The following is a 27,439-nucleotide window of genomic DNA, read 5'->3' as shown; positions in this document are numbered from 1 at the left end:
AATTTGTCCCCATTAGCGTTTTCACTAACGAATTGAACTCGATGAGTGGGGATCTGCAACTCAATTGGGACTACAGCCTCTGTGCCATAAGCAAGTGCAAATGGGGTTTCTTGAGTGGGCGCTCTGGGAGTGGTTCGGAGTGCCCATAGAGTGCTATTGAGTTCTTCTGCCCAATTCTCCTTTGCGCCATCCAGCCGTTTCTTTAATCCTTGAAGGATAGCTCTGTTAGTGACTTCTGTTTGACCATTAGTCTGAGGATGAGCCACGGAGGAGAATTTATGCCATATGCCCATGTTCGTCGTGAAGGCTCTGAAAGTGCTGCAGTCAAATTATCTGCCGTTGTCTGAGATAAGTACTCTTGGTATGCCAAATCTGCAGATGATATGTCCCCATACGAAATCTATCATCTTGCAAGCTGTGATTGTGGCTATTGCTTCTGCCTCTGGCCATTTCGAGAAATATTCTACAGCCACCACTACGAATTTCCTTTGCCCCGTAGTCTTGGGGAAAGGTCCCAGGATGTCAATTCCCCATTGTGAGAAAGGCCATGGACTGGATATGCTTGCTTGAGGAGTGGCAGGGGTCCTGATGGCATTAGCAAATCTCTGACATACGTCACACCTCCGGACAAACTCTTCTGCTTCTTTTTTAATAGTGGGCCAGTAGTATCCTTGCCTGAATATTTTATTGGCTAATGTCCCTGCTCCCTCGTGAGCTCCACATAGGCCTCTATGTATTTCCTCCATTACCTTTGCAGCTTCTTCCGGACTCACACACCGGAGCCATGGGCTGGATTTCCCTTTTCTGTATAAAGTTCCCCTTATTACTTGGTAATTGGCAGCTCGAGCTGCTATCTTTTTGGCTTCAACTTTATCTTCGGGGAGTTCGCCCTTCTCCAAGTATTTCAAGTATGGAGTCATCCAAGTTGGGCTCTGCTCCACCTGTAGTACCGTATATATTTTTTTGAAAGCAGGTGTGCTGACATGCTGTATGTAGACTTCATCAGGGAGCTGCTCTAACTCTTCTTTGGTCAGCCGACTAAGCAGGTCTGCCTCCTCATTTTCATCTCGAGGTATCCTCTGAAATCTCGTAAATACTCCTCGGCGCGTGAGGTCAGCTTCCACAGCTTTTACTTTATCAAGGTAACTCTGCATGATGGGATCTCTAGCCTGATATATTCCCGTCACCTGGTTGATCACCAGCTGAGAGTCACTATTTACTTCGAGGTCGGTTACCCCTATTTCCAAAGCTACCAACATTTCGTTCACCAAGGCTTCATATTCGGCCACATTATTAGAAGCTTTGAATTCTAGCCGTAAGGCATAACATACTTTAAAGCCCTCCGGTCCCTTAAGTATTATCCCAGCGCCACTGCCCTCAGAGCCTGATGCTCCGTCTACATATAGCTTCCAGCTGGATGCTTGGGAAAGCTCTCCCTCTCCTTCTTTTCTTGGTATCTCCGAAGATGATCCTTCCTTTTCCTCGTTGAATGAGCATTCTGCTATGAAATCAGCCAGCGCTTGAGATTTTATAGCTGTCCGAGGTCGGTACTCCAGACAGTAAGGGCTGATTTCCACGGACCATGCTAACATCCGTCCTGAAGTTTCCGGCCTGCGTAGGATCTTCTTTAACGGTTGGTCCGTCATCACAACTCCTTGGTGGCCTTCCAGATAAACTTTGAATTTCCGGACTGCTAACAACAAGGCATACGCCAATTTTTCAATGTTCGAGTATCTGACCTCAGTGTCTCTGAGTACCTTGTTGACGTAGAAAACAGGTTTCTGCTCCCCTTCTTCCACTCTTACTAGTACTGCGCTGACTGCTTGCTCTGAGACTGCCAAGTATACCAAGAGTTCTTCCCCTTTTACGGGGCTGCTGAGCACGTGAGGTGAGCTGAGGTATTCCTTAAGCTCTGTGAAGGCTTTTTGGCAGTCTTCTGTCCATTCAAAATTCGGGACCTTTCTCAATTTTTTGAAGAATGGCAAACACTTTTCTGCCGACCTTGACATAAATCGATGAAGCGCCACTACTCTCCCGGTTAATCTCTGGACGTCCCTTACACAGGTCGGCTCTGGCATATTCAATATGGCTTCCACTTTCTCTGGATTGGGCTCAATGCCTTTTCCACTCACCATGTACCCCAAGAATTTTCCTCCCCTGATGAAGAAAGCGCACTTTGCTGGATTCAGCTTCATCCTGTATTGATCTAACACCCCAAATATCTCCCTTAAATCCGTTATATGTTGTTGAAAGGTTGAACTTTTAACCACCATGTCATTCACATACACTTCTACATTCCTGCCGATCTGATTTTTAAAGATTTTATTCATTAATCGTTGGTAAGTTGCCCCGGCGTTTCTCAATCCGAAGGGCATAGCTCTGTAGCAGTAAGTCCCGTCTTCAGTTATAAATGAGGTCTTCTCTTCATCCGTTTTTTCCATTGGGATTTGGTGGTAACCAGACATGGCATCCAAAGAAGACATATAATCAAAACCAGCCGTTGAGTCGACCATCTTATTAATATCGGGGAGGGGGTAACAATCTTTAGGGCAGGCCTTATTCAGGTCGGTAAAATCTATACACATCCTGTATTTGCCATTGGCTTTTTTGACTAACACAGGATTCGCCAACCACTGCGGGTACATAACCTCCCTAATAAAGCCTGCCTCTTCTAGCTTCTACACCTCTTCCTGGGTAGCCTGCTGCTTTTCTCTTCCCACTACTCTCTTCTTTTGCTTTACTGGTCTAGCCTCGGGGAGGACATTCAATTGGTGTGTCATCACTTTGGGGTCAATTCCCGGCATGTCTGAGGGCTTCCATGCGAAGGTCGGTGAGTGACTTCGGATCAGGGCCATGGCTTCACCTTTTTGCTCTTTGGTGAGGCCGGCATTGAGACTGAAGACCTTACTCGTTTCTTCTTCTGATAGGGAGAAAGTCTCCAGCTCTCCAATGGGCTCTGTCCGGGCTTCCTTTGTCTCATCCCTGACCTCCAAAACTTCCGAATCAAGCGCTTCTCCGGTTGAGTTCGGTTCCGTCACTGTGGCTAAGTATACTGCCCTTGCTTCCTCCTGGCTTCCCCGGACCATTCCCACTCCTCCTTCCGTTGGGAACTTGAGTGCCAGATACCTGATGCTAGTGACAGCTTCGAAACTGAACAATGCCGGCCTCCCCAAAATCGCATTGTAGCTCAGTGGGAGTTTGACCACCAAGAACACCTCATAATGGGTGCGAGCTTTGGGTGCTTCTCCCAAGGTAAGGGCCAGTTTCACCTTCCCTTCTACAAGTACCGGTGCTCCTCCGATCCCTTTGATGGGTGACTGGTCCCGAACCAGCTGTTCCTCTGGTATTCCCATCTGTTGGAAAACCCGATACGGCAATAAGTTGACCTTACTCCCATCATCCACCAGAACCTTCTTCACCCCAAAATTATGAATGACTGCTTCAATGACAAGCGCGTCATCATGGGGCATCTGAATGCCCTGTGCATCCTCCGAAGAGAAAGCGATGGTCATGGGAGAGTGTTCAACGATCTGCATCACCTCGCCATTGCTGGTCTCCCCTTCCCGGTTTCTCTTCTTTCCTCGACGGTTCATCCGTCCTCCAGTTCCTCCAACAATCATATTAATGGTCCCACTGGACCCATCATTCACTGGTCCAGCTCCAGTTCTCCTGGGCATCTGGGCTGCCGGACTGGGTTGAGGCCTCTGCCCCTCCGGTTTCTTCACAAAATTTTTGAGATGCCCCCTTTTTATCAATCTTTCAATCTCCGCGATTAACTGAAAACAGTTATTTGTATCGTGGCCATGCGTCCGGTGGTACTGACAGTACTTGTCAGGATTCCTCTGATCTGCTTCTGACTTCAAAGGTTTGGGCCACTGGAGAAACTCCTTATCCTGGACAGCCATGAGCACCTCGGCTCTGGACGCATTTAATGGGGTCGGCTTCTCCGGGACCCAAGGAGGGAGCACTCGTGGTTCATGAGCCCTGGGAGGAGGGGGAGGCCTTTGATCCCTTCTTTCCCAGGCCTGCTTGTACGGCTCAGGCCTCTTTCCATGCTTCTTTTCGTGTTTCTCCGGTCTCCCCTCCTCCGGGGCTTTCTCTTTTCCTTCCCCCCCTTTGGCAAATCTACTCGTTACTAAGGCGTCGTCCTGCCTTATATACTTTTCTGCCCTCTTCATCAACTCGGCCAGTGAGGTCGGAGGTTTCCTGCTCAGAGAACCAAAGAACTCGGCAGAGGTTGTTCCCTTTTGCATGGCCTCTACCGCCCTTCCTTCGTCAAGCTCGGGAATCTGCAGGGCCTCCGTATTGAAACGGGCGACATACTCTCTGAGGGATTCACCAACTTTTTGTCTCACTGTTTCCAGATAGCTCGTCTTCCTATCTGCTGGCACCCCGGCTACGAACCGGCTAATGAAACGGGTGGCTAGATCTCCGAAACTTTTAATGCTTCCGACTTCCAGGTTGTTGAACCATGCCCTCGCTGGCCCCGAGAGCGTTGTTGGGAACACCTTGCACATCAGAGCATCTGACAGAGTTTGCAACTCCATGAAGGTCTTATAGTTCATGACATGCTCTCTCGGGTTACCAGCTCCATTATAGGCCGCCATCGGCGGCATCATAAACTTTTTGGGAACGATCTCCTGCTGCATTAACTTTGAGAAAGGAGAAGAAGTAGGCAAGGAGGTTTGACTCTGATCTTTCTTACCTAGCTCGGCTAGGAGCTGCTTCTTCAACCTTTTCAGCTTTTGGTTCATTTTCTCGTCTTCCGGGCTGGATCTTTTGCCCAAACTGCATTCTTCCTCCTCTGTTTCAGTTCCCGTTTCTCTGGTTGTTTCGGCAGAATAGTCGTTCACCTCTTCATTTTCTATTAACTCTCTTGCCCTTCGCCCATGAATTCGGGCCTCCGGTTCTTCCTCTTCTCCAGCATCGTGGTTATTAGTTCGGAGGCGGGCAGAGGTAGGTTGGGGTTCATCGGTTCTGGGTTCCTCCACTACTGGGAGTGCGTTTACTGGGGTGCTAAGTCCCCTTTGTTGCATTATCTGGCCCAACCAGTGAGCAGTGGTTTGTAGCTGGAGAGCCATGGTTTGAATGTCTTGGTTAGACAGGGTCATAGTGGGAGTATTCCCTGCCAGGCTTGGCGAGGGATTAAGAGAAATAGGTGTTTGGTTATTCAACGTTGTAGGGCTATAAAAGGAGAACTGCTGCCCATCTTGGGCAGAGCTCAGGTCATTTGGAATATTAAGGTTACTGTCTTGGTGGTTTGCCATCGTGGATCTCAGTGGGTTTTGAAAGTGAAAACTCCGGTGATGAAAAGATCTCCTTCGTTTCCCACAGACGGCGCCAATTGATGATCTGAGATCCAATTGAATAGGGTTTTACAAGGGTTTTGTATTACTGAATAAGGCCTAAGCTTTCTGAGGAGGGGACTCCTCTTTTATACATTGTCTTGCTTGCTGGTGACGTGTAAAGGTCTCTCCAGGATTGGGCCACGCGTCTCTGCCATGCGGATTCGGAGGTACTAGGGTATCAGCCGCCTGCTCCATGCGTAACGGCCTCTGATTCTCCTCGTGCGTACGTTCGAGCGGATCTGCCAGGCTGTCTGGTGAATATTACTCCGGATCCTGGGCTGGGCTGAGAGTTGGGCCGGATGCTAAGCCTGAGTGGGGAGGGTCTGCTTCGTGCGGGCCGGGCCGACTTGAGTGAGGAAGATGGGCCGAGCCCGGCCTTGAAGGTTGGATGAGCCAGGCTTGTTATGTACATCAGGTATGCGGGCCCCTACGTCGTGGGCCTTGGGCTGTGGTCAAGCCCCTGGTCTGGGGTGAAGGAATCCAGCGGTCATCAATCCTGATTAGGGATTTCGAGCCTTGAACTTGATATTGTTAGGAAGGGAATTTTACAAACCTTCAACTTGAAAATTAGTGATCGGGTTAACAAAATTAACAATTTTAAAAATAGTTTATATTAGCAGTAAGGCTGTGCAATTACTGGATTCGATTTTAAATTAAATAAAAAATAAATAATTGAAATTTTTAATTCAATTTAGTTTATTAGTACACTTTTTTAAAATTATTTATTAATATAAACTTAATTTCTTGAGGTTTTTAGTTATATATATATATATTTTATTATAAATTTCACAAAATTACACCAAGACAATAGGTTTAAACTGAAATTAACAAATTGCATCACAATTTAATCAGATATTAAATGTATTAACCATGTATTAACTGAATATTAAGAGGTTTCATATTCGGCATTCTAATTTTCATATTAATTAATTAAATCAAATGCAATCACTAAAAAAAATCAAACCATAATGATTTAATTCAATTAATTTCAGAATAATAAATAATTTTTTAAAATAATTTCTTACATTTAATATCTCAGATAAAGCACGTTATTTAATATCTCAGATAAGATAACTTTTATCAACTGGATTAAGCTTATTGGGTGGCCACCAGTGCTTCAGAATAAGAGTAGTCCCCACTCCCCACTGTTATCTACCACAGCTTTTATAAGAGTCATTTGTAAGCTCCGAGACTTGCTTTCCTGATGACACCCACGTTTCATCGACAGGCCGAGGGCAAAACAACAAAGGAAGGTATTGGGTCCAGTAGTTGAAAGCCAATCTCACATTGGAGTGATGGCTAGGAATGATAACTATAAAATCTGTTCAATTGTTTTTCCCTTTTTTTAAAAATTTTTTTTTCTTGTAGAGTAAGTTGAAGTGATCAAGACATTATTCGAGAACAATTTTTTAGATAGTTTTTAACTTAGTATTCCTTAGTATTTAATAATTAAAATTAATTATACAAAATTATTTTGATTAATCATTATTTAAATAGTTAATCACGGCTAAAACTAGTATTATCCAACAAAGCTTCAAAGAACAGAGAAGAATGGACAACATAAACCAAAATCACAGCTTGCTACTCACCACAAGAAGCAAATAACAAACATGAACTCAAATCTTTATATGAAATTCGTTACTTCCTAACACCTCTTCTTTAAATAAGATTACAAGAACCTAAAACCAATTAACCAATAAAATATCAATTGTAATTTAAAAAAAAAAGGAAGAAAATAAAAATCTCAGGTTTTTTTTTTTTTTCATACTAAAAATCTCAGTTGGAGAGGAGCAAAATCGCTATCAGAATCTAAACCGATATCAAACCGACATACCCAGCAACTAAAGCCAACAGGCACGACAAAAAGTATGCACCAGCAACAATGGTTGGCTCTTCAAACCCACATAATTCTAGGTGATGATGAAAAGGTGCCATCCGAAACAAGCGGCGCCCAGATCCCCTCAACCACCTGGTTGCCTTGAAGTATGCTACCTGAAACATAAATAATTTTCAGACTTGGGAAGCTACCAAAATTCTTACTGGGAGATGAGAATTAAAAGAGAAGATAACATTGTAAAAACAGCATCTGATGCAAGTAAAAAGTTCTGACTGGAAAATAATAGATACAAGATATACCTGCATAATAACAGATGATGTTTCCAGGACAAAGAATCCTGATGAAATAAATAATGGAAAGAACATTCCAGTACAAGCAGCCATTGCAGCTAATCCTCCACCCAATGCCAGGGATCCTGTATCTCCCATAAATATAGATGCTCTGTATCGGTTGTGCAACAGAAAGCCAACACAGGCGCCAGCCATTGATGCTCCAAAAATAGCAAGTTCTGCTTTGGAATGTTACACAATGATTAGTACAAAACTAGTAATGTGGACAAAGATTAGATCTAAAAACATCACCTTTTTGACAAAACAATAATAGATTCATAGAAAATTTTGAAGAATAAACTCCAATCAAACATTACACATCAAAATAATAAACAAGCATTAGTGTGCTATGTTACATTTGATACATATCTTGGCCACCCAGAGTAACATGTATCACGATCTCTTAGAGGCTTCAATGGTAAAGGTTCAAATATGGTGCCTAGTGCCTACATTTCTAAAACATCTGACAAAAACTGAAAGATTAATCGTCAAACTCTTGTTTTAGGAAATGTGAAATATAAAGTGGTACTGAAACTGCAGATTAAATCATTACAAGTTAATAGAATGTACAGATTAACTACCCAATTCCTGCCTCTTTGGAAATGAGAAATATGAAGTGATACAGAATTCACTGAATGATTACAAGCTGGTAGGTTGAAGTGATTACAGAACTTACACAACTGAAAGGACAGTATTACTTGCCACTCCTGGACATAAAGAAAATGATTTCATTAATCTGCTTTCCTCTACAACTATAACAGCAAATTCACGTTGACAATGCACAAAAAAAGGCTGACAAGCTTCTTAATGTACTGGTAATCTAGGAGCATTCTAATTTCTTGCAAATTATTTATATTAACCAACTACAATGTTTAAAATCTTCAGCAGAAACTATCAATACTCCAACCCCCCAAAAAATATAAGAGGAGAAAAGAAAATGAAAGGTTTGTTAACATCCATGCTAACCTGAACATATTGGTAGCACTGCAATCGACATTGCTACAAAAGCCACTGCAGCAGTCCCACCAGCTAGCCCATCAAGCCCATCTGTTAAGTCGACTCCACTTCCCATGGAAACAAAACAAAATGAAGTCAACAATAAGTAACATTTCCCAAGGCACACAAGACCCAGTGGTGCAGGCAAAGGAATCAAAAATTTCCTGCATCATAAAGAGATACATAAATGAGAAAATGCATTTGCTGAAATATAATTATGCAAGAATATGGCTTGCAGCAATAAATTATTATAATGTTGCAGATTAGTTAATTGAGATGAAGCATGTAACACCAACTCAGCCAACAAATTTTATAGTGAATAGAATTAAATATTTTCCAGCATTTACAAGGAAGCCAAAAATGTTCTTCATTTTCACCTTTCATGGCACCTACAATATGAAACTTATATGATGTCAATTGGTATCTTTGAAATTAATTTGATCATTTCAGAAATTGAAGTGTTAAGAAACTCCATCAAATAAAAAATAGTGAGAAATAGAAAGAAGAAAAAAAATTGCAAACTCTAAGAATTCCCTGCCTAGGTTATTGTTGGCCCATAAGGGCAAAAAGGAGCATTTAAAAGAATGATCTTATTTGTAGCCCATAATCAAATCATTCAAGCCCAAAATTTCTCTCGCCCTTTCTCTTTTGAGCATAATATGCAATGAGGACTATATGACATCAACTAAGCTACTCTTTACAATCAAAGTTTGGTTTGGAATACTAATCATACGCTCAGAAGTAGCTAAAAGAAGACCACTCTCAAACTCCAAGAAACTTCTCTCTCCCAGATAATTACTACTACAAGATGAAAAGGTTAGACCAAAAAAAATATATATATATCAAACATGTCAACATCAACTTCATCATAGCAGATCATTGCATCACTTCCCCTCCATCTTCTTTAAGTGCAAACATATTTTCCTGCATAAAATTCAACCAATTAAGTTACCCACCTAGCATGCTAAGTTTCTTAGAGATTCCAATCCATGTTCCTCTTTCTTTTCTTTTCTTTTCTTTTCCGGTCAGGGAGGATCGGGTGGAGAGAGGGGATGGGGTTTGGTATTGGTTTGCTGCATTTAGGAAGAACAATTTGTGTAACACTCTGAACAACCAATATTGACAAATACTTATATTAGAATAATGTTGATTATTTGCAAAGAAATCAACGGGTAATAGCACCCCCTTGTAAATTTTTCATCACAAGAATAGATAATGTGAGTTACCATCAGATAAATGTTGATCATATTAGTTACAAGAATGTATACATGCTGTAGGGTGATGATATACTTGCAGTGTCCAACCAAAAAGCAAACAAGGTCCCAACAGCTACCTGTAAAATATAGACAAACTGTCATTTCCAAGCCTGTAAATGACAAAAGTTTAGGCCATGTAGGAACAAATAATTCACCTAATCTCACCTCCAAGAATAATTTTATCTGTGAAGATAGACCATGGTTATTATTCTTAGCAAAGCTTAAAATGTCATCTAGCAGACCAATGGATGCAAATGCTAGTGTTGCTACTGTTGCTCCAGAAACTTCAATGGAAGAAAAACCAGCTGTGAATTTTGCAACACCTACGCCAATTGGTATAACAAATAAACCACCCATTGTTGGAGTTGCCCTTTTCTTGAAGTGCCTAACTGGTGCTTTTTTCCTTACATTCCGACGAATCTTCAGTGCATTGAGAAATGGAACAAAAAGATAACCCGCAATGGAAACTAAAGCTGTTGATATAAAAAATGGTTGGGACAAATAAAATGGAGAAAGGGGTAGTCTGACAATTTTCCATGCACACCAATCCACAAATAAAAGCAGCAACAACAGGAAGACAATCAATCCCAGATTATTTAGAATCCCAGCTCTTATCCTGCATTACAGTATGAAAAACAACATCAAAAAAATTCGAAAGCGTAGAGGTGAATTACACCCATCTTCACCCCAGTTAACAGTAGCAGAACAGAGATACTCCATTAGGTACGGGAAGAAGTGAAATTCCCATTCTGTTCTTGTTAGTCACGATGTCTCATGAAATGTCTAAAGCATTATGTAAGCATTACTTTCTAATGTAATAACAATAGAATTGTAAAATCACTATAATGCACTTGCCTATGCTTTTTGTGCCCCTTTCCAATCAAAGCGAATCTGTGAGCTGTAACTGTGAGTGCATCATTTGTTGATCCACTAGAAGAAGGCAAATCAACATCAGAAACTGGGTTTAAGACAAAATCGCCATCACTATCTTCCCCATCGCTGGATGATATCAAGTACGCAGCAGTACCCTCATCGAGGCCCCAGTCATCAATTAGCGATATGTCAGATAAATCCTATAATACGCAAAACAAGAACAGTAAGAACTGCAGTTAAAGTGCATGAGCAAAAATACACAAGTTAATATTGCCCACTGCAAATAAATCTCAGGATTAAGATGGAGCTCTTCAATGCCTATGTGCACACATGCACCTTAAGAGCATTAATTAATATATTCCATACGAACTGATTTGAGAGTTGAAGAAAGGACACTGGAATTTAAATTCAAACAATAATCGCATGAAAAAATTGCCAATTTTGGATCAAAATCTATATCCAACCCATACATTACCGGACATTTACATTTATATGTGAAAGCATAAATGCAAATTACCTCATCAAAGGCTCTAACTCGAGCAATCCTATTTTGTAATCGATACTCACACTTTCCAACATCTGATATATTTAACTGCAGAAAGTAAGAATAAAAGAAACAGACAAAACAATCAACCAAAAACGCCAAAATAAAAATAAGCACACGCGAACACACTCGTAGTCACAGATATAATCACAACTGACAAAAGCCACAATATATAATTTAAGATCAATGATCTATTCCATTCACTTAAAAATTCATCTTCCTTTTTTCAATTAAAAACCAATACTACCTTATAGAATGAACAAATATACCTTGAAACCGTGAAACAGATTAGCAGTAGAAGAAGATAAGCGCTTCCGATATCGAAAGAAGACGGAAAAAGAGAGATGATGATGATGATACAGAGATCGCATGACGGCTATAGAACAAAGAGAGGGATAGGAAATGAAAAACGCGAGCTAAAAGAGCGAGGAGATTTGGATACAGAAATTGGTGAGGGGAGAGAGGCCATTAAAGGAACTAAAAAAGAGGGGGTATATTCGAACAAAGAAGCAATATTTATATACTCTCCAGAAAAAAGGCCAACGTTGCGTACAGTTACAGTGGGCGGAGGGGGGGAAGACAAAACGAAGCCGGTCGCGCATGTGCTCCGCCCTTGCTCAGCTTAGGAATTACCGAAAGTTCGAAGAAACTTTTACGCTCCGTTTTGGAGCGTGCAGATGAATTGGCTTAGGTGGCTCAATCACACGGCTGAACGCAGTTCAGAACGGAAAATTATTACGTAGCTTCTATAGATTTTTTGGATACTAGAAATATATTCCATTTCAAAATTTAGAATTTTTCTGACCAGAAAAATGAGAAATTTTAAAAATCTAATTGTTAGGATGTTAACGTGATAGGATATTAGAATTTTTAAGAGTTATTTTAATAAGAATTTATAATTTGTATATATATATTTATTTTAATGAAAAAATATATTAAAAATTATTCAATTATTTTTTATTTTATTATATAGTATCAGAATTATTTCCGTACAAATTTTTTTTTTTCCTATCGAGTTTTAAAATTTTAGAGATTCATAACTCATATTCTTTGAATTACCTATTTAGGGTAATATTTGTTTTTCACCGTCCACCGAGAAAGACGCGAAAGTTGCCTTGCAGTTCCCTTATCATATATGTGGTTCGTTTATTGTTTGAATGTCAAGTGGAAGTATTTTTGATACTGTTCACGACAACTATTATTCATTGGATTAGATTTTGTCATCTTCTTTTAATTCGTTTGAAGGTATAGAAATATAGAGTTTTGGTTGAAATAGTTTCTGATAGTAAGACCCATATTATTATATTCACACTCTAACACTCCCCTCAAGTTGGATCATAAATATTTATCATACCCAACTTGTTAGAAAAATATTCTATTCGAAACCTATTTAAAATTTTGATAAGTAGATCACACAATTGCTCTTATGTCTTCACATAACTAATAATGAAGATTAAATTTACTTAAATCTTCTCATTGATTAAATAACAATCAATTTTAATATATATAGTCCGTTTATGGTATACTGGATTGGAAGCAACTTGAAGAGCAGACTGATTATCATATCAAAGTTTCATGGGTGACGCAACATCCATACCAACTTCTTGCACTATAAATTTTTTTTTCGCCTTCAGATCCACCATCGAGTGACCTTGACCTCCTCATTAGTCTTCGTAAAGGTAAACGATATATATTGATAGTATTGTCATTACAGGGAATGACTTCTCTAAAATACTACTTGCATGCTAGTTTTCATACCAAAAACTTGAGTCAGCTTAAATATTTTTTAGGGGTCGAAGTCTTGAGGAGTAAAAGGGAAACTTAACTGGGAAGATGGGAGCTAAACCATGTAGCATACAATTATTCATAATATATGTCTTACAAAAGATTACGGAAACCCTTAATGATGATCCAGAAAGGTACAGGAGGTTGATTGGAAAGTTGAACTACCTTATGGTGATGACTCGGCTAGATATTGCTTTTGCAATAAGCGTTGTAAGCCAGTTCATGTCTGCACATACGATGAAATATTGGACCGCTCTAGAACAAATTCTATATTATTTAAAAGGGACTTCTAAACTCGGTATACTCTACAGTAATCATGGGCATACTGCACTTGAGTGTTTTTCTGATACTGATTAGGCGGGATCTAAAAGTGATAGAAGGTTGTATACAGACTACTGTGTATTTATTGAAGGAAACTTAATGTCTTGAAAAAGTAAAAAGCAAAATATAGTATTTAGATTCAGTGCTGAGTCAGAATACAGAGTCATGACTCAATCCACTTATGAGATTCTGTAGATAAATCATCTGCTGAAAGAAGTTGGTATGGATGTTGCGTCACTCGCGAAACTTTAGCCTGACTGTTTTTCACATTGCTTCCAATTCAGTATACCACAAACAAACTAAACATGTTGAAATTGATTGGCATTTCATCCACGAGAAAATTCAAGAAAATTTAATCTTTACCAATTATGTAAAGACAGGAGAACTACTGGGTGATCTAATCACCAAAACTTTAAATGAGTCTCGAATAGAATATTTTTTTAACAAGTTGGTCATCATAAATATTTAAAATTCAACTTGAGAGTTGTTAGAGTGTGAACATAATCTATACATCATTATAACATATTATATAATTATAGATTAATTGATTGATAAAAATTTTTAGGAGTTGTCTTGACAAAACTTTGTAATCTGTTTATACAAACACTTAATCCAATGAAAAGATATACTGAAAATTGCTCCACTATTCTTTATCTTATTACAGTAATTTAAAGTGCTGATACGGCAAGGCAGGCCCCAAGGGCCGTGTGGCCATTCCTTCGCTTCATAGCTCGCGTCGGCAAACTCATAAAAAATTCCAACTTCATGGAACTCTTAAAGAAAAATGCTAACAACACTTACTGGCCAACCCTCTTCATCTTATTATATTATCCTTATATTATTAAATTCTATTATTTTTATACTATTAAATCAATAGAATGAAAAATATTGAACAATTGCCTTGACCATAAACAATACTTGCTCAGAATGCAAATACCGTTGAAAACAAGGCAGCAGCACAAACACCCCAATTCAAATTTTTTCCATTGCTACATAAAATACCCGAAACACAGAATTTTTCTTGCTTCCAGCACTGGCAAATTACAAGTAGCTTGTCATATTAATTGTTGATTTTTAATCAGGTACACAAGGTCCCATTGTAAAAGCTGGTTCCAACAGGCATTTCAGGCCAGGAGGTGGCTTTGAGGGATCAATGGCATGTGATGAGGATCTACTTCCATGACCTGAGCGGAAAAACCATAAAATATATTAATGATCCCCATCCAAAAATAAGATGCAATGAACCATTTATAACAAATAATAACGTTTCTGCTGGCTGTCATCTGGAATCAAATTAATTTTCATAAGAGGAATATTGGTGGAATGTGGGTAAGATAAGCAACCTGAAAAAGAATATGTTATCCAAAATTATCTATCAAATTATGGACAAACGCTTAGCTGAAGAAATTACCTCTTCATCAGGTGTATCACCATGGCGCTCTATGGAGCCATGATTCTCATCTCCCATTTGATTAGATGCACAACAAGTGCTATTCTTTTCAGCAGCAGATTCCCTCCAAGCTTGTCTTCTCTGTCCATAGCCAGAAAATCAATACTGCTACCTGTTATTGTAGAAAGACAAGAAACATACCTCACCATTTGTTTAAAAAAGCTTAACCTGTAAGCCATTTTTCCAATCCTGTTCATTATTTAAAGTAGCCACCTGATGCCATTGCAAGAAAACTAAAAACTTTAAACAATTAAAGCATTCCTTATAAATGCAATGTGCTTTAATGCAGTAATTGATACTCAGCTGCTTTCTTGGCAGTCTTGATTGTGTTGTACTCGACAAGAGCATGCAACTACATTTAAAAAGGAAAAAGAGAAAAATGGATTAAATGATAAGTTCATCAAAACAACTTCCTCATATAACTACACTAAAAAAATCGATAAATAAACAGAGTCGATACAGAAAGGGGGGGGGGGGGGGACTGTCAACACATCCAGATCCGGGAGAGTCATGCATCCAACCCAAACAGGTTTAAGCTGCAGAGCATGCATTTCATGTAATTCAGTTTGTTTGGTGTTCAGTTAAACTTTGGTCTTCAAAGAATCATCATATGAAACTCTTAGAAAAAGAAAAAGCATGCAACTTCCAGAACTTCATACCTTGCTACAGATCAGAATATCTGGTTTGCTTCCCTTTTCAGAATCTTCCACAGCATGTGGATCATAAAGGGAGGTATTCATTATCCTGAAATTTTGCATAATTGGCATAATGCAAACTGCACAACAATGTAACTTGTTGCAAGCATATTTTGGAGCTGGACCTATGTTATCACTTTGGACTGAAAACCTAGCACGAACATAATATTCAGTTGCCATGGTATCATCACAAGAGGGAAGAGCCAAAAAAAACAAAACTACTTACCAAAAAGGAAGACTCCCTGAGTCCAGCAACAATAACTGAAAGGTTTTGGGTAAGCTTCTTCATTTTCCTAAAGGAAGTAATAACTGTGATAGGTACTGCAAGAAGGTACCTAATATGACTTTGTAATCCAAGTAGTGTAGATTGTATACATACAAAAAGAAGGTCAAAAGCCAGTTTAAACCGAGACAGCATCATAAAAAGATAGGTACAATTCGTTTTTCTTTTAAAGTAAAGGTAATTAAAAAATATAGTGTGTCCCAAATTGCCAAAATGAAAAATAGTCAATGACCATGATAAAAAGACTGACAAATACATCCACCTTCTTGATTGAATGATAGTATATTGATTAAATGATAATATCTTGACATATATTGGTATTGTATATTCTGAAGTATTTTTCCAGTATACATACTTCACCTATTTATAGGTGATCCAAGTCTACAAGGTATTTACTAGAAAATACAAGAACCTACTAGAACCTACTAGAAATATCTCTATACTAACATCCCCCTCAAGTTGGATCAGGGGGCAAAGCAACCAGATGCAACTGGGAGACAAAAAAATGGTGCTGTGGAGTGGCCAATGGTTTAGTCAAGACATCCGCAAGCTGAGAAGTGGATGACACGTGAACAGGAGCAACAAAACCTTTTTGGAGTTGTTCCCTGACCAGATGACAATCTATATCAAGATGCTTTGCTCTTTCATGAAAAACGGAATTGTTAGCTATATGAATAGCTGCTTGATTATCACACTGCAAAGAAACAGGAAATTGCACATTAACTTGTAAGTCTTTTAATATATATGAAATCCATAAAAGCTCACACACGACAGTTCCCATGCTTCGATATTCAGCTTCGGCAGAGGATTTGGAAACTGCCTTCTGTTTTTTAGTTTTACAGCTGATAAGAGAATCTCCTAAAAAAATACAAAAACCAGTAACAGATTTCCTAGAGAAAGAACAAGTGGCCCAATCTGCATCACAATAAGCGGAAAGATTAGAAAAGTCGAACGTAGCAGAAAAATATAATCCCTTAGCTGGGTAAGTCTTAAGATATCGTAAGACATGGCAGGCGGCATCCCAATGGGGCTTTCTAGGATTTGACATAAACTGACTGAGATAATGAACTGCAAAGCTAATGTCAGGTCTAGTAATGTTAATGTATAACAACCTGCCAATTAGCCGCCTATATTTATCAGGATCAGAAAGTAAATCACCAGTAGAAGGATCAAGATTCAAACCTTTAGATAGAGGAATAGAAGTATTCTTAGCATGTAACATGCCGGTATCACCTAAAACATCGGAGATAAATTTCCTTTGACTGATGAGAGTACCAGAAGCAGATCTAGCAATTTCTAAACCAAGGAAATATTTCAAATGACCAAGATCTTTAATAGTAAATTTGCAATGTAAGGCACTTTTAATCTGATCAATGGTAGGTACAGAATTACCACTTATAATGACATCATCTACATAGATTAGCAGGATAGTGAATGTACCACTATCATCTCGTGTGAAAAGACAATTATCATGTACTGACCGAACAAAGCCCAAGGACTGGATAAAAGATGTGAACTCCAAGTTCCATTGTCGAGAAGCCTGCCTTAAACCATAGAGTGATCGTTTTAACAAGCAAACTTGTCCCGGACTAGCTTTTGAGTAACCTGCAGGAGGATGCATGTATACTTTTTCTTCCAAGAAACCATGTAAAAAGGCATTATTAATGTCAATTTGAAAGATAGGCCAGTTTTTAGAAGTAGCTAAGGCAATAAAGATCCGAATGGTGACGACTTTAGCTCCAGGAGAAAACCGATCTTTAAAATCTAATCCCTCTATTTGATTATATCCTTTAGCCACTAAACGAGCTTTATATCTATCAACTTCCCCATTGGGCTTGGTTTTAACCTTGTATACCCATTTAGAACTAATGGCCTTTTTTCCTTTTGGAAGATCAGTGAGAATCCATGTTCCATTTTTTTCAAGAGCTGAAAGTTCATGGTCCATGGCTTCAATCCAACGTTAGAAGCAGTGGATAGATGATTTACAACAAAATCTTGCATCCAAGTGGGTTTACTATGAATTCTAGTACTCTTTCTTAAAGGAAGAGTGGGAAAAGAGACATGTTCCTGGGAACGTGATTAGGAAACAGAACCCGAATGTAGTGGAACCTGAACATTAGAGGAAGAGCTTGATTCTTCATCAACTAAATTATCAGGAAGAACAATATTTGAAAAGGAAGACTCCTGAGAGGGATTATGTCGAAAAGGGAAAGTGGATTTATGAAAAAAACATCTCTATTAACAAAAATTTGTTTTGTGTCTAAGTTTTGTAATCTATACCCCTTCTGTGTAGTTGAGTATCCAAGGAGAATACATTTGGTAGATCTAAGGTCAAATTTATCCTTTTGAGGGCTGTTATTAATGGCAAAGCACAGGCAACCAATAGTTCTTAGGTGATCATAACTGGGTGGTTTATGAAACAAGGCTTCAAAAGGAGTTATCCATCCTAAAGCTTTGACTGGTATTCTGTTAATGATGTAGGTGGCAGCCAATATACACTCAGACCAATAATTTTTTGGAAATTGAGCCTGAAACTGGATGGCGCTAGCTATGTTGAGAAGGTGCTTATGTTTAATTTCTACTGTCCTGTTCTGTTGAGGTGTATAAGGGCAAGTAGTTTGGTGAACAATACCGTATGAAGAAAGCAAAGAAGTACACCTTTTATTAATAAATTCTCCTCCATTGTCGGACCTTATAATTTTAATTTTTGTTCCAAATTGTGTATTGACACATTGAATGAAAGATGTCAAAACAGAATATGTCTGATCTTTAAATCTAAGCCTATAGGTCCAAGTTGCCCTAGTCTTATCATCAACAATAGTTAAAAGGACCTAGCACCCGTGATAGAATGAATAGAAAAAGGTCCCCATAAGTCCATATGCACAAGGTCGAAAGGATTGGCAGTAACCATATTACTATTGTGAAAGGGACGTGTGATTAGTGTCAACAATCTGCTTTAGCATAGGTATATGAGATATTTTATGACAAGACGAGTATCCCAATCTAGCATGAATCACAGAGAAATGAATTTTTATTATAGAATTTGCAAGATGTGTAGCTTCTTTATTGCACTTTTGAAGCTCAGCCATTTTTACATTGAGGTTTGGGGCAATTTTATTACACACAGAGTCAACACAAGACTGGATACTGGAAACAGAGAAGCTATTATTGTCTAAAATGTATAAACCACTAATCATTTTGCCAACAGCTATAACAGACCTATTCTTCTGGTCCTGAAAAAAACAACACGATGAATAAAATAGTATTGTCAAGTTGGCATGCTTAAGTAGCTTGGATACAGACAGAAGATTCATATTAAAATCAGGAACAAGGAGGACATCAATTAACTGCATGTGTGTGTTTAATGCAACATTTCCGGTGTGTGTGACCTGTGTGGAAGAGCCATTCGGCAAGTGTACAGTTATTGGAGCAGTAACAGAACATATAGATTTCATATGATGCTTATACGGTGTGACATAATCTAATGCACCAGTATCAATTATCCATGCTTATGATCCAGTTATCATAGCACAACAGGCGAATATTGAAGAAATTTTATGAGTGAAAGAGTTTAAAGAGCCATTACCAGAACAATCAGTCGGACTGAAAGAGCTGAAGCCGTTACCAATATAGTTGGCCGGATTGTGACAGTAGGCTGTGTTTATTGAGGCAACCGTTTTCCCTTTGACCAATCTGCTCATCTCCTGTCGCAGTAGCTCCAGCTTTGTATTGACTTCTTCTATCCTGCTTAATTCATTGGAGGCGATCGGTCCAGCACTTGCCAACGGTGTTTCCGGGGTAGATTGTATACTATGACCTTCAGAATGTGAGATGTGAGCAATGTATCTCGGCTTGAACGTCCCTGGATTGTTGAATTGCTTGTTTTTGCTCTTAAACCACTCCGGATAACCGATCAATTTGAAGCATCCAGCTCGTGTATGTCCATCCAGATTACAGTAGTCACAATGGCCCTTCCTTGCGTCGTATTTCTTGTAGTTTCGTCTATTACCTTGAGATCGGATGGCCAAAGCAGCTACCTCACAGTGTTCTGTGAGGTTGGATTGAACTTCTTTCTGAGACTCTACCCGTAGAACCATCGAAAAAGCTTTGTTCACCGATGGTAATGGATCCAATAGAAGGATTTGGCTATTATCATTGAGCCCCATCAGAAATTGCATGAGATGGTCCACAATGTGAATCTCTGTTGCTAGCTTCTCTGACCCGCAGATGCATGGAGGTATAGGGACAATGTTGGCCAATTCGTCCCACAGTTGCTTCAATTTGCCATAGTATGTTGTCACAGAGAGATTATCTTGGGAGATGGACGCTATTCTTCGTTTGATTTGATAGATCATTGGTCCGTTGCTTTCGCCGTATCGTTCTCCTAGCTTAACCCACAGTTCTTGGGCGATGGTGGCATAGAGGAAGCTTTCGACGAGGTCCTTCGAAATGGAATTGAGGATCCACGACGTCACCATATAGTCGCAACGTCTCCATTTCTCGTATTCCTCAGATCCGTCCTCAGGTGCATTGATTTTTCCTTCCACGAATGCGAGTTTGTTCTTCGCACCGAGAGCAATCTTCATCGCCCGGCTCCATCCTCGATAATTGATTCCGTTTAATTGAACAGACACGAGAAGCATCGCCGGATTATCTGAGTTTTGCAGCATCAAGGCATCATCGACCATCTTGGAGATCGTCGAAGCCGAATTGCTCAGTGCCCTAGCATAACTGCTTTCTGCCATTTTTTTTTTCAGGGAAATATCTTATTGGAGAAAAGAGAGGTCTCGATGAAATGTTTCTGATCGTGAGGGGAGACGAATTCTGCCGCTTTTGCCTCGTTCTCTTGTGACGATGACTTTCGACTTTGAACCAAAAATTGAAGTAGAAGATGAAGAGGCAGAAACAGCTCAAATTTGAAAAGGATGGAGAAGAAATTCGTCAATGAAGTTGCAGACGGAAAAGGGCAGAGGAAGCTTGGAGGAGGAAGGAGTTTGGGTCTTCGAGTCTCTGGACGGGAGAAGGAAAGAGGTTAGGTAATTGATGGCTCTAATACCATCTTGATTGAATGATAGTATCTTGATTAAATGATAATATCTTGACATATATTGGTATTGTATATTCTGAAGTATTTTTCCAGTATACATACCTCACCTATTTATAGGTGATCCAAGTCTATAAGGTATTTACTAGAAAATACAAGAACCTACTAGAACCTACTAGAAATATCTCTATACTAACACACCTGCAATGCATTTATATGCGCTAGCACTTCAAAACATGTTACTTGGAATGAGGAAAGGAATTCTTTTGTTGAATATGCTTAATTCTAACAAGTATGCTACAAGATAGAAACCGATTATTTATTCAAACACCATAACATGCTAATAATAATTTAATTGCATTTTTCATTATAACATTCTGTTTGTTCAAAAAAAAGGGGCAGGAAAATAAAAAAGGCTAAACAGCAAACAGTATATATTTATAAATAGAGAATGAATCAGCAAAAGATGGCTGCAAAGTCATTCTGAGCAGCTCCTGAAGTTCGGCACAACTTAGATTAGCTGCACCAGGAAAACATCCAGGGCAAGCAACCTGTCAGAAGTACCTGTTTTATTTCATCATCTTCAATATCTCTATTATTGACTTCCCAATGGCAACCAAATGCATAATTTATGACTTATGTTACAACCAAATTGCTTTTAAATAAAACATGCCTTTCTAGCATGGAAGGGAAAAGGACAAGGAGAAAAGGGAATGGGGATAAGATGGTTGAATTTAATGTAAAGCAACATGAGCAACAGTCCAAGATTCCACACAGATGAATATTGACGCAAGCCAACACACTGATGGCCTTAACATATCTAAGAATAATCCGAATTGGTAATTCTCAAGCACAAGTACTCATAAAATAATTATTTCAAACACCTCTATCCAACCAAATTATTCAAACATTAATACTCAACATAGGACATATTTTGGTAAGTTAAATTCCAAATCTTCAAAGCAATCTAAGGTATCAATAGTTTATTCTACTGCTGTACTGCATAATTTATGCTAGATAAAAGCTTTCCTCTAAGAAAAGCAGGCACATAAATTATCTATTGTTTAGCAGTTCAGAAAGCTGAATTCCCACAATGCATAGTAGATTGTTTTATCAGCATAAGATTTAGTCAATAAAACATATTATTGGTCCATTTAGCCAAAGGAAGCAATTGAGAGGAAATTTTCCACAAGCAGGACCGCGAAGACATTAATTTGGAGAGGTGCATTTCATTTGATTACATCCATACCATCTGCAAAAATTATGTCCTACGAATACATAGACATGAAAAGGTAAAGTTTAAACAGTGCCTTCATATGAAATACTAAGCACATATGATACATAAATTCAACATTAAAAAAGAGAAAGAGAGGGGGGTCCATAAAAGTGACTCACAAAAACCTTCCTTCTTCTTCTTGATCAAACCTATCATATGCTTTCCGATGAGAAATTTTTATCGCTAAAGTAGCATTCCACCTACAAAACCATGACAGCACATTCACGAATTGCCAGACAAACATAAATGAACTTCATACAACTATAAACCAATTTTTTTGTTTTCAAATGAACAAACAAATTTTTGTAGAAGATAGAATAATAAAAGGAAATTCCCATGCGTATACTTCGATGCATTTCTCAGAAACCGAGCCAAAAGTCTAGTCACTCAGAAAAACTCATCAATCCCATTGTTACTAAGGCATCTTTCAACAAAGCAGCTAATAATACTAAAGCTTATATGTTACACAAAACCAATTAATTAAACACAGAGCTCATATCAATACTATGATAAATAAGAACGCAAAATATGGAGCTCGCTTGTTTAGTGATCCTCTGATTGAAGTGTTCGGTTTGATACACAGCCGGGTGAGCTTGTTCCGAGTCGGCATCGGCGTCGTCTCGTGCTCGTGATCCTAATCAGACTGCAGAGAGCTTGAGCCCCAGGCTCAGGCAAGGTGCCATCGGGAGATCCAGCAGGAGTGAAATCAGACTCATCCGGCGAAGATGCCGCGTTGGAATGGCGGTGTCGGCGGCAGCAACAGCGTTGGGCTCATTTGACCTTGCATTAGTTGAGGAGGGAGAGTAAGAAACGGAGGCGTTTTATTGAAAATGTGGAAAAATTGGAAGAACGAAGCCCTCCCGCCCTTTTCCTGCTCTCCAGCAGTAATTTTTATAGAGAAACGGCACCGTAAGGGGCATTTTGGTCAAGTAATTCTGAGTTTAAATTTAGGGACGCAACGGCTAGGGTACGGTGGGACTGGCAAAAATCATATTAGCCGTACATAGAGCTTGACTAGTCTCATCCCTCTCACAATATAGATATACGATATACGACATACGGTATACCGAGCATCGATATTCAATTATGGATTTTTAATAAATCTAAAGTTTAAAATCCTCATCAATCCGATTAAAATTTATATCAAATTTCTCAAATTTATTCTAAATCTAATTATTATTATTAATTGAAAAATATAAGTTTTATAATTTATAATTTAATAATTTATATAAAATATAATTTAAAATATTAATTACGCTTTTAAATTTTATTAATTGAATAAAATATTTATAATTTATTTATTGCATATATAATATGTGCAGAAAAATATAAATTATTAAAATATATAAATATATTTTTATTTATCTAAACTAAAGCATGGTTTTTGGGATTGAGAGTTGCAATAATATTAACGTCTTTAGGGATAGTGAAACAGAAGAGGTCCGAATGACATTGTTTAGTAAGTTCATTTGCTCGAAGCTAAACAAAACTAGTTTAATAAAAAAATTACAATTTAGTTTATATTTTTTAATAAAATCTACATATTAATAATTTATGATATAAAAAATGTATTTCTTTTTCTCCTTGTACTAGACACAAGTGCAATGTAGAACATTCTCATTTCTAACAGCAAAACTCTCAAGCAAAGTTCACAAGATAGCACAGACTTCTGTGGGAATTTCAACTTGCCAAAATCCCCATGATCCCAATACCTATTACCATATAAATATAACATCACAAGTAAAACACATATTTTCATTGTTAATATCCTACCAAATCAACCCCTAAACCACCAAAATCAGAACCAGAACCCAGAAACCAAGCCCAAGCCCACCAAACCCAATCCTCCCAGCACCAGAAAACCACACCCGAACATCATCCACCACCGGCCCACACAGGGAGCTCATATCGTCAGTTCTTGTATTATAGTACACACTGTAGAATGCAATCCGGGTCCTCTCGGCCTTGGCAGTGAAGTTCAAATTAGCAGTTTGAAAGGTTGAATTAGAATCGGGCGTGTAATGGATGTTTTGGGCCTGATCTCCAGCGAAGGCCATTATTGCAAGGGGATCCTTGCATTTGTCCCTAGCATGGCCCAACGAAAACGTCATCTTGTAAGCCTTGTTCGGCTTCGTTTCAACCATTTGGGAAATTATACCTTCCTTGCCTGAGAGTAATTCTATGGCTCGTTTGCCTTGTGGAACTGAGAAATGGTAGGAATCAATGTAGCGAACCGCCCGGTTTGACTCCACTGTCCAACCAGGTACTGCTGTCATTTCCTCGTCCAGGTTGGTGGGTAACAACACTCCTAGCGAAACGTTTCTGAACATCGACGGACCTTCCTCAAAGTCGCCGTTTAGTACTGCATTGTCTGAAGGCAAATAGAAAAGGGTAAAAAAGGAAAACAGAAAAGGGAAATTTTAGCGTACAGAGGAGCATCATGATCATCAAAAGATCCAAGGAAAGAAATTAATACCTTTGGGCTTGTCAGGAGCAAAAAGCTTCTTGATTGCTATGTCATCAATGATGGGCCCACAAGCGGGGTCATCCTCCATGCCCAAATTCCTAAAAACCAAACTCACTCTATCCTCCTCTGCCTCAAAAGCCCACGCGTAAGGGTCCCACCCCTGTACATTATATAATGTCTGCAAGTCTATTGTCTGTGATGCAGGTGGCACTGACACGTTTACCGCCTCAAGTTGAGCGCACGTGCGAGCCGCACTGAAAGTCACCGAGTAGATAGACCCTTTCTCCACTGTAAATTCTTGGCTGATCTCTGCGTCATTGCCCAATCTCACTGCGTGTGTACCACCGGGTACGATGAGGATCATTCCACCCTGTTTTTGCCCAGAAGAGACTAGCTCCACTGTGCCGCTTAATTTCCAACTGGGGATTTCATCGGGCCCATCCGCAATGGCGTCGCTAGGGAAGCCGTTGGATGGAGGCGTTTCAAAATCACCATTGGCCAACAATCCTGTAATCGGCCGCATATAAATATTTAGGAGATATACGTTTCGGTGTCGAATATATTTTATTTTCTACGGTCAAGAAAAGTCGTGTCGGGCCCGGGGAACAATAGAGCAGATATTAGACATAAGACACCAATGTTTCACCAACTCGCACACCCAAACAAACATCATATAAATCTAAAATGTATTGGAGCCCTCTGGCTCCTGATTTTATTGTAATGTTATATAATTTTTTTTTTTTGGAAAAAGAAAAATATGAGAGATCCATGGATGGATAGACTTATCCATTCTTAAGCCTCAAAACGCAAGAAAAATCATGTCAATATAGAATAAATTGAAAGGTACTGTATTACTTAAGTTAAAAAAAAACAATATTTATTTATTTGTGAATCTGGAAACGACAAATATAATTCTGGCGATGACGTGAACGCGCAATCTGCAGGCTAGGACCAGATAGCCGCGTTAAGCGCATAGACCCTACCGCACCGTTTTGGCCCATCACTTCAACTCCTGGAAGTAACCCACTCTCTCTTTTGACTAATTTCCTTTCTTTTCTTTTCTTATCTTTTCCTGGCTTTTCTTTTCTTTTCTACCTACCGTGAGAAGGGAAAGTCCGTATTTTCACAATGGCCAGTTTTTTAACTTTTACGGACACTCTACAGCTGGAGATTGGGATGAAACACCAAAAAGATGGCGAGAAAATGGAAAAGTAGTCCCATGTTTTGTTGTCGTTTTGCTAACTTAGGGAAACAATACTCAACACTAGGCGCGAAATTATCCATATCGGCTATTATTTAACCTTATAATGTGGGAATATTACGCAAACAGATTGGGCCCTAGCGTCCTAAAAGAGCTCACTCTTTAATTCCTTTTCTCTTCCTTTTATTCTAATAATTAAAGTGGTATTACTGATAATAATGTTATGTTACATCGTTTACGACTTTATGGCATGATTCAGAAGAAAAATGAATAAAGTGCGAGAAGGTTTAAGAAAAAGGGAAAAATATAAAAATTAATATAATTGAGTTTCATGATTTTGTCATTTAAATCTTCAATTATTAGAGGGAATTGTTTGGTTGATTTAGAAAAGAGAAGTTTCAAGTCGTTAGCGTCGCCCTACAAGATATGCAAAAAGAAAAAGACACTAATATAATAATCCCCACAAGATGACTGATATCTTACGATACTAAATAAATTTGACAGAACACTTGCACAGAGCCGAACCACCATAATTAATAGTAATGAAGAATGCAGAATGGGCTATACTAACGGCTGAAGAAGCCACAACACCAAGTCCAGGGTACTCTGAGGTTATTTTGTAAGAAATTAAAAGCAACAACTATATTAAAAAGAAAATCCCAAGTGATCTAAAAGCATGAAAAAGATGGCCAGTAGTCTTACAGCATAATCATTGCAAGTCAAGATTAAAGAAGTGATTAGCCAAACAATTGATGTGATCATTATTTAAAATAAAAACTTATAATATGGCTTTCAATAACAAAGGACACAAATCCTTCTTCTGGAAAATACTAATGCTTGAATGCTTCATAAGAATTTAAAGCTTATAAAGATAGAAGGCATTCATTTACACTATACTGATTCTGATTCTTGTCTGTTGGGCTATATCAGTCATCAAAAATATTATCCCCCCCCCCCCCCCCCACTATCATAAATTTCTTGAAAAAGCAATTGAGAAATGGTTCAGCTGCAATTTCACTTGCAATGCCCTAAAGCTAAAGACCTTAATCTCTCAACCACATCCCTAAATCCCAGAAACAACAGTAAACCCACATTGAGTGTGAGGTGTGCAGGTAACCAAGCAAAAAGGTATACATCAGATCTCAGAAATGGCATATCCATGAAAAGAAAAAAGAAGTGCATCTAGTAAGTAGAAGTAGAAGAAAAAGAAGGGGGGAATGAAGTTGTTCTATGAGATTAAGAGATAGGAAATGGGTATGTAAAGAAAAAAGAAGAAAACATACCATCTTGCCCTAATATTGCAGTAGCAAACAGAGCGAAGAAGATGATAATAGAAGGAGCGAACCATTTGCTTCTGGTGGCGCTTTGCCCCATCTTACTTCTCGTCAAGCTCTCTCTCTCTCTCTCTCTCTCTCTCTCTCTCTCTGTGAATGGTGGCGTCTATGGACAGTATTACAGAGAGTGTCCTTTTATTGTGCAAGATTCCAGCACTGTTGTCCTTTTATCTTTGAGTTTTTTTTTTTCCTTTAAGAAATGTTAGCAATAATATTTTTTTTCAATTGATTGTTAACAATTACTTGAAAAATGACGCGTTGTTAACATTTTTTCAAAAGAAGTTTTAGTTATTTCTGTTACTTTTTTAATTAGTGTATTCTACTCTAGTATCCATTAGCAAATAACATCGTTCAATAATGATGAATATGTCAAAAATCAATCTCTTACACTCCCCTCAAA

At 38.7% G+C, this 27,439-nt stretch overlaps 2 protein-coding genes across 5 annotated transcripts; both read right to left on the bottom strand.

Annotated features, from left to right (window-relative positions):
* Positions 1-6,909: 6,909 nt before the first annotated feature.
* LOC110605350 (phospho-N-acetylmuramoyl-pentapeptide-transferase homolog) lies at positions 6,910-11,915 on the bottom strand. 4 transcript variants are annotated; one of them, XM_021743860.2, is made up of 9 exons: positions 11,453-11,915; positions 11,157-11,231; positions 10,622-10,839; positions 9,932-10,382; positions 9,779-9,843; positions 8,481-8,674; positions 8,191-8,221; positions 7,485-7,696; positions 6,910-7,340 (listed from the first exon to the last, which is right to left on the bottom strand). In XM_021743860.2, exons 1-9 carry the CDS (start codon positions 11,552-11,554, stop codon positions 7,243-7,245), a joined length of 1,446 nt encoding a protein of 481 aa, XP_021599552.1. In that variant the 5' UTR covers positions 11,555-11,915; the 3' UTR covers positions 6,910-7,242. The 4 variants fall into 4 exon arrangements, with proteins under 4 accessions (XP_021599552.1, XP_021599553.1, XP_021599550.1 ...); XM_021743861.2 differs by having other exon boundaries at positions 7,485-7,693; XM_021743858.2 differs by lacking the exon at positions 8,191-8,221.
* An 11,712-nt stretch (positions 11,916-23,627) lies between these two features.
* Positions 23,628-27,186, bottom strand: LOC110605553. The gene is made up of 3 exons (XM_021744174.2): positions 26,989-27,186; positions 24,514-25,011; positions 23,628-24,408 (listed from the first exon to the last, which is right to left on the bottom strand). Exons 1-3 carry the CDS (start codon positions 27,077-27,079, stop codon positions 23,822-23,824), a joined length of 1,176 nt encoding a protein of 391 aa, XP_021599866.1. The 5' UTR covers positions 27,080-27,186; the 3' UTR covers positions 23,628-23,821.
* Positions 27,187-27,439: the final 253 nt, after the last annotated feature.

Source organism: Manihot esculenta, chromosome 17 (genome assembly GCF_001659605.2).
Source record: "Manihot esculenta cultivar AM560-2 chromosome 17, M.esculenta_v8, whole genome shotgun sequence".
Taxonomy (NCBI): domain Eukaryota; kingdom Viridiplantae; phylum Streptophyta; class Magnoliopsida; order Malpighiales; family Euphorbiaceae; genus Manihot; species Manihot esculenta.
Note: the sequence above shows the minus strand (reverse complement) of the source record. Positions and strands in the feature narration are given on the sequence as shown.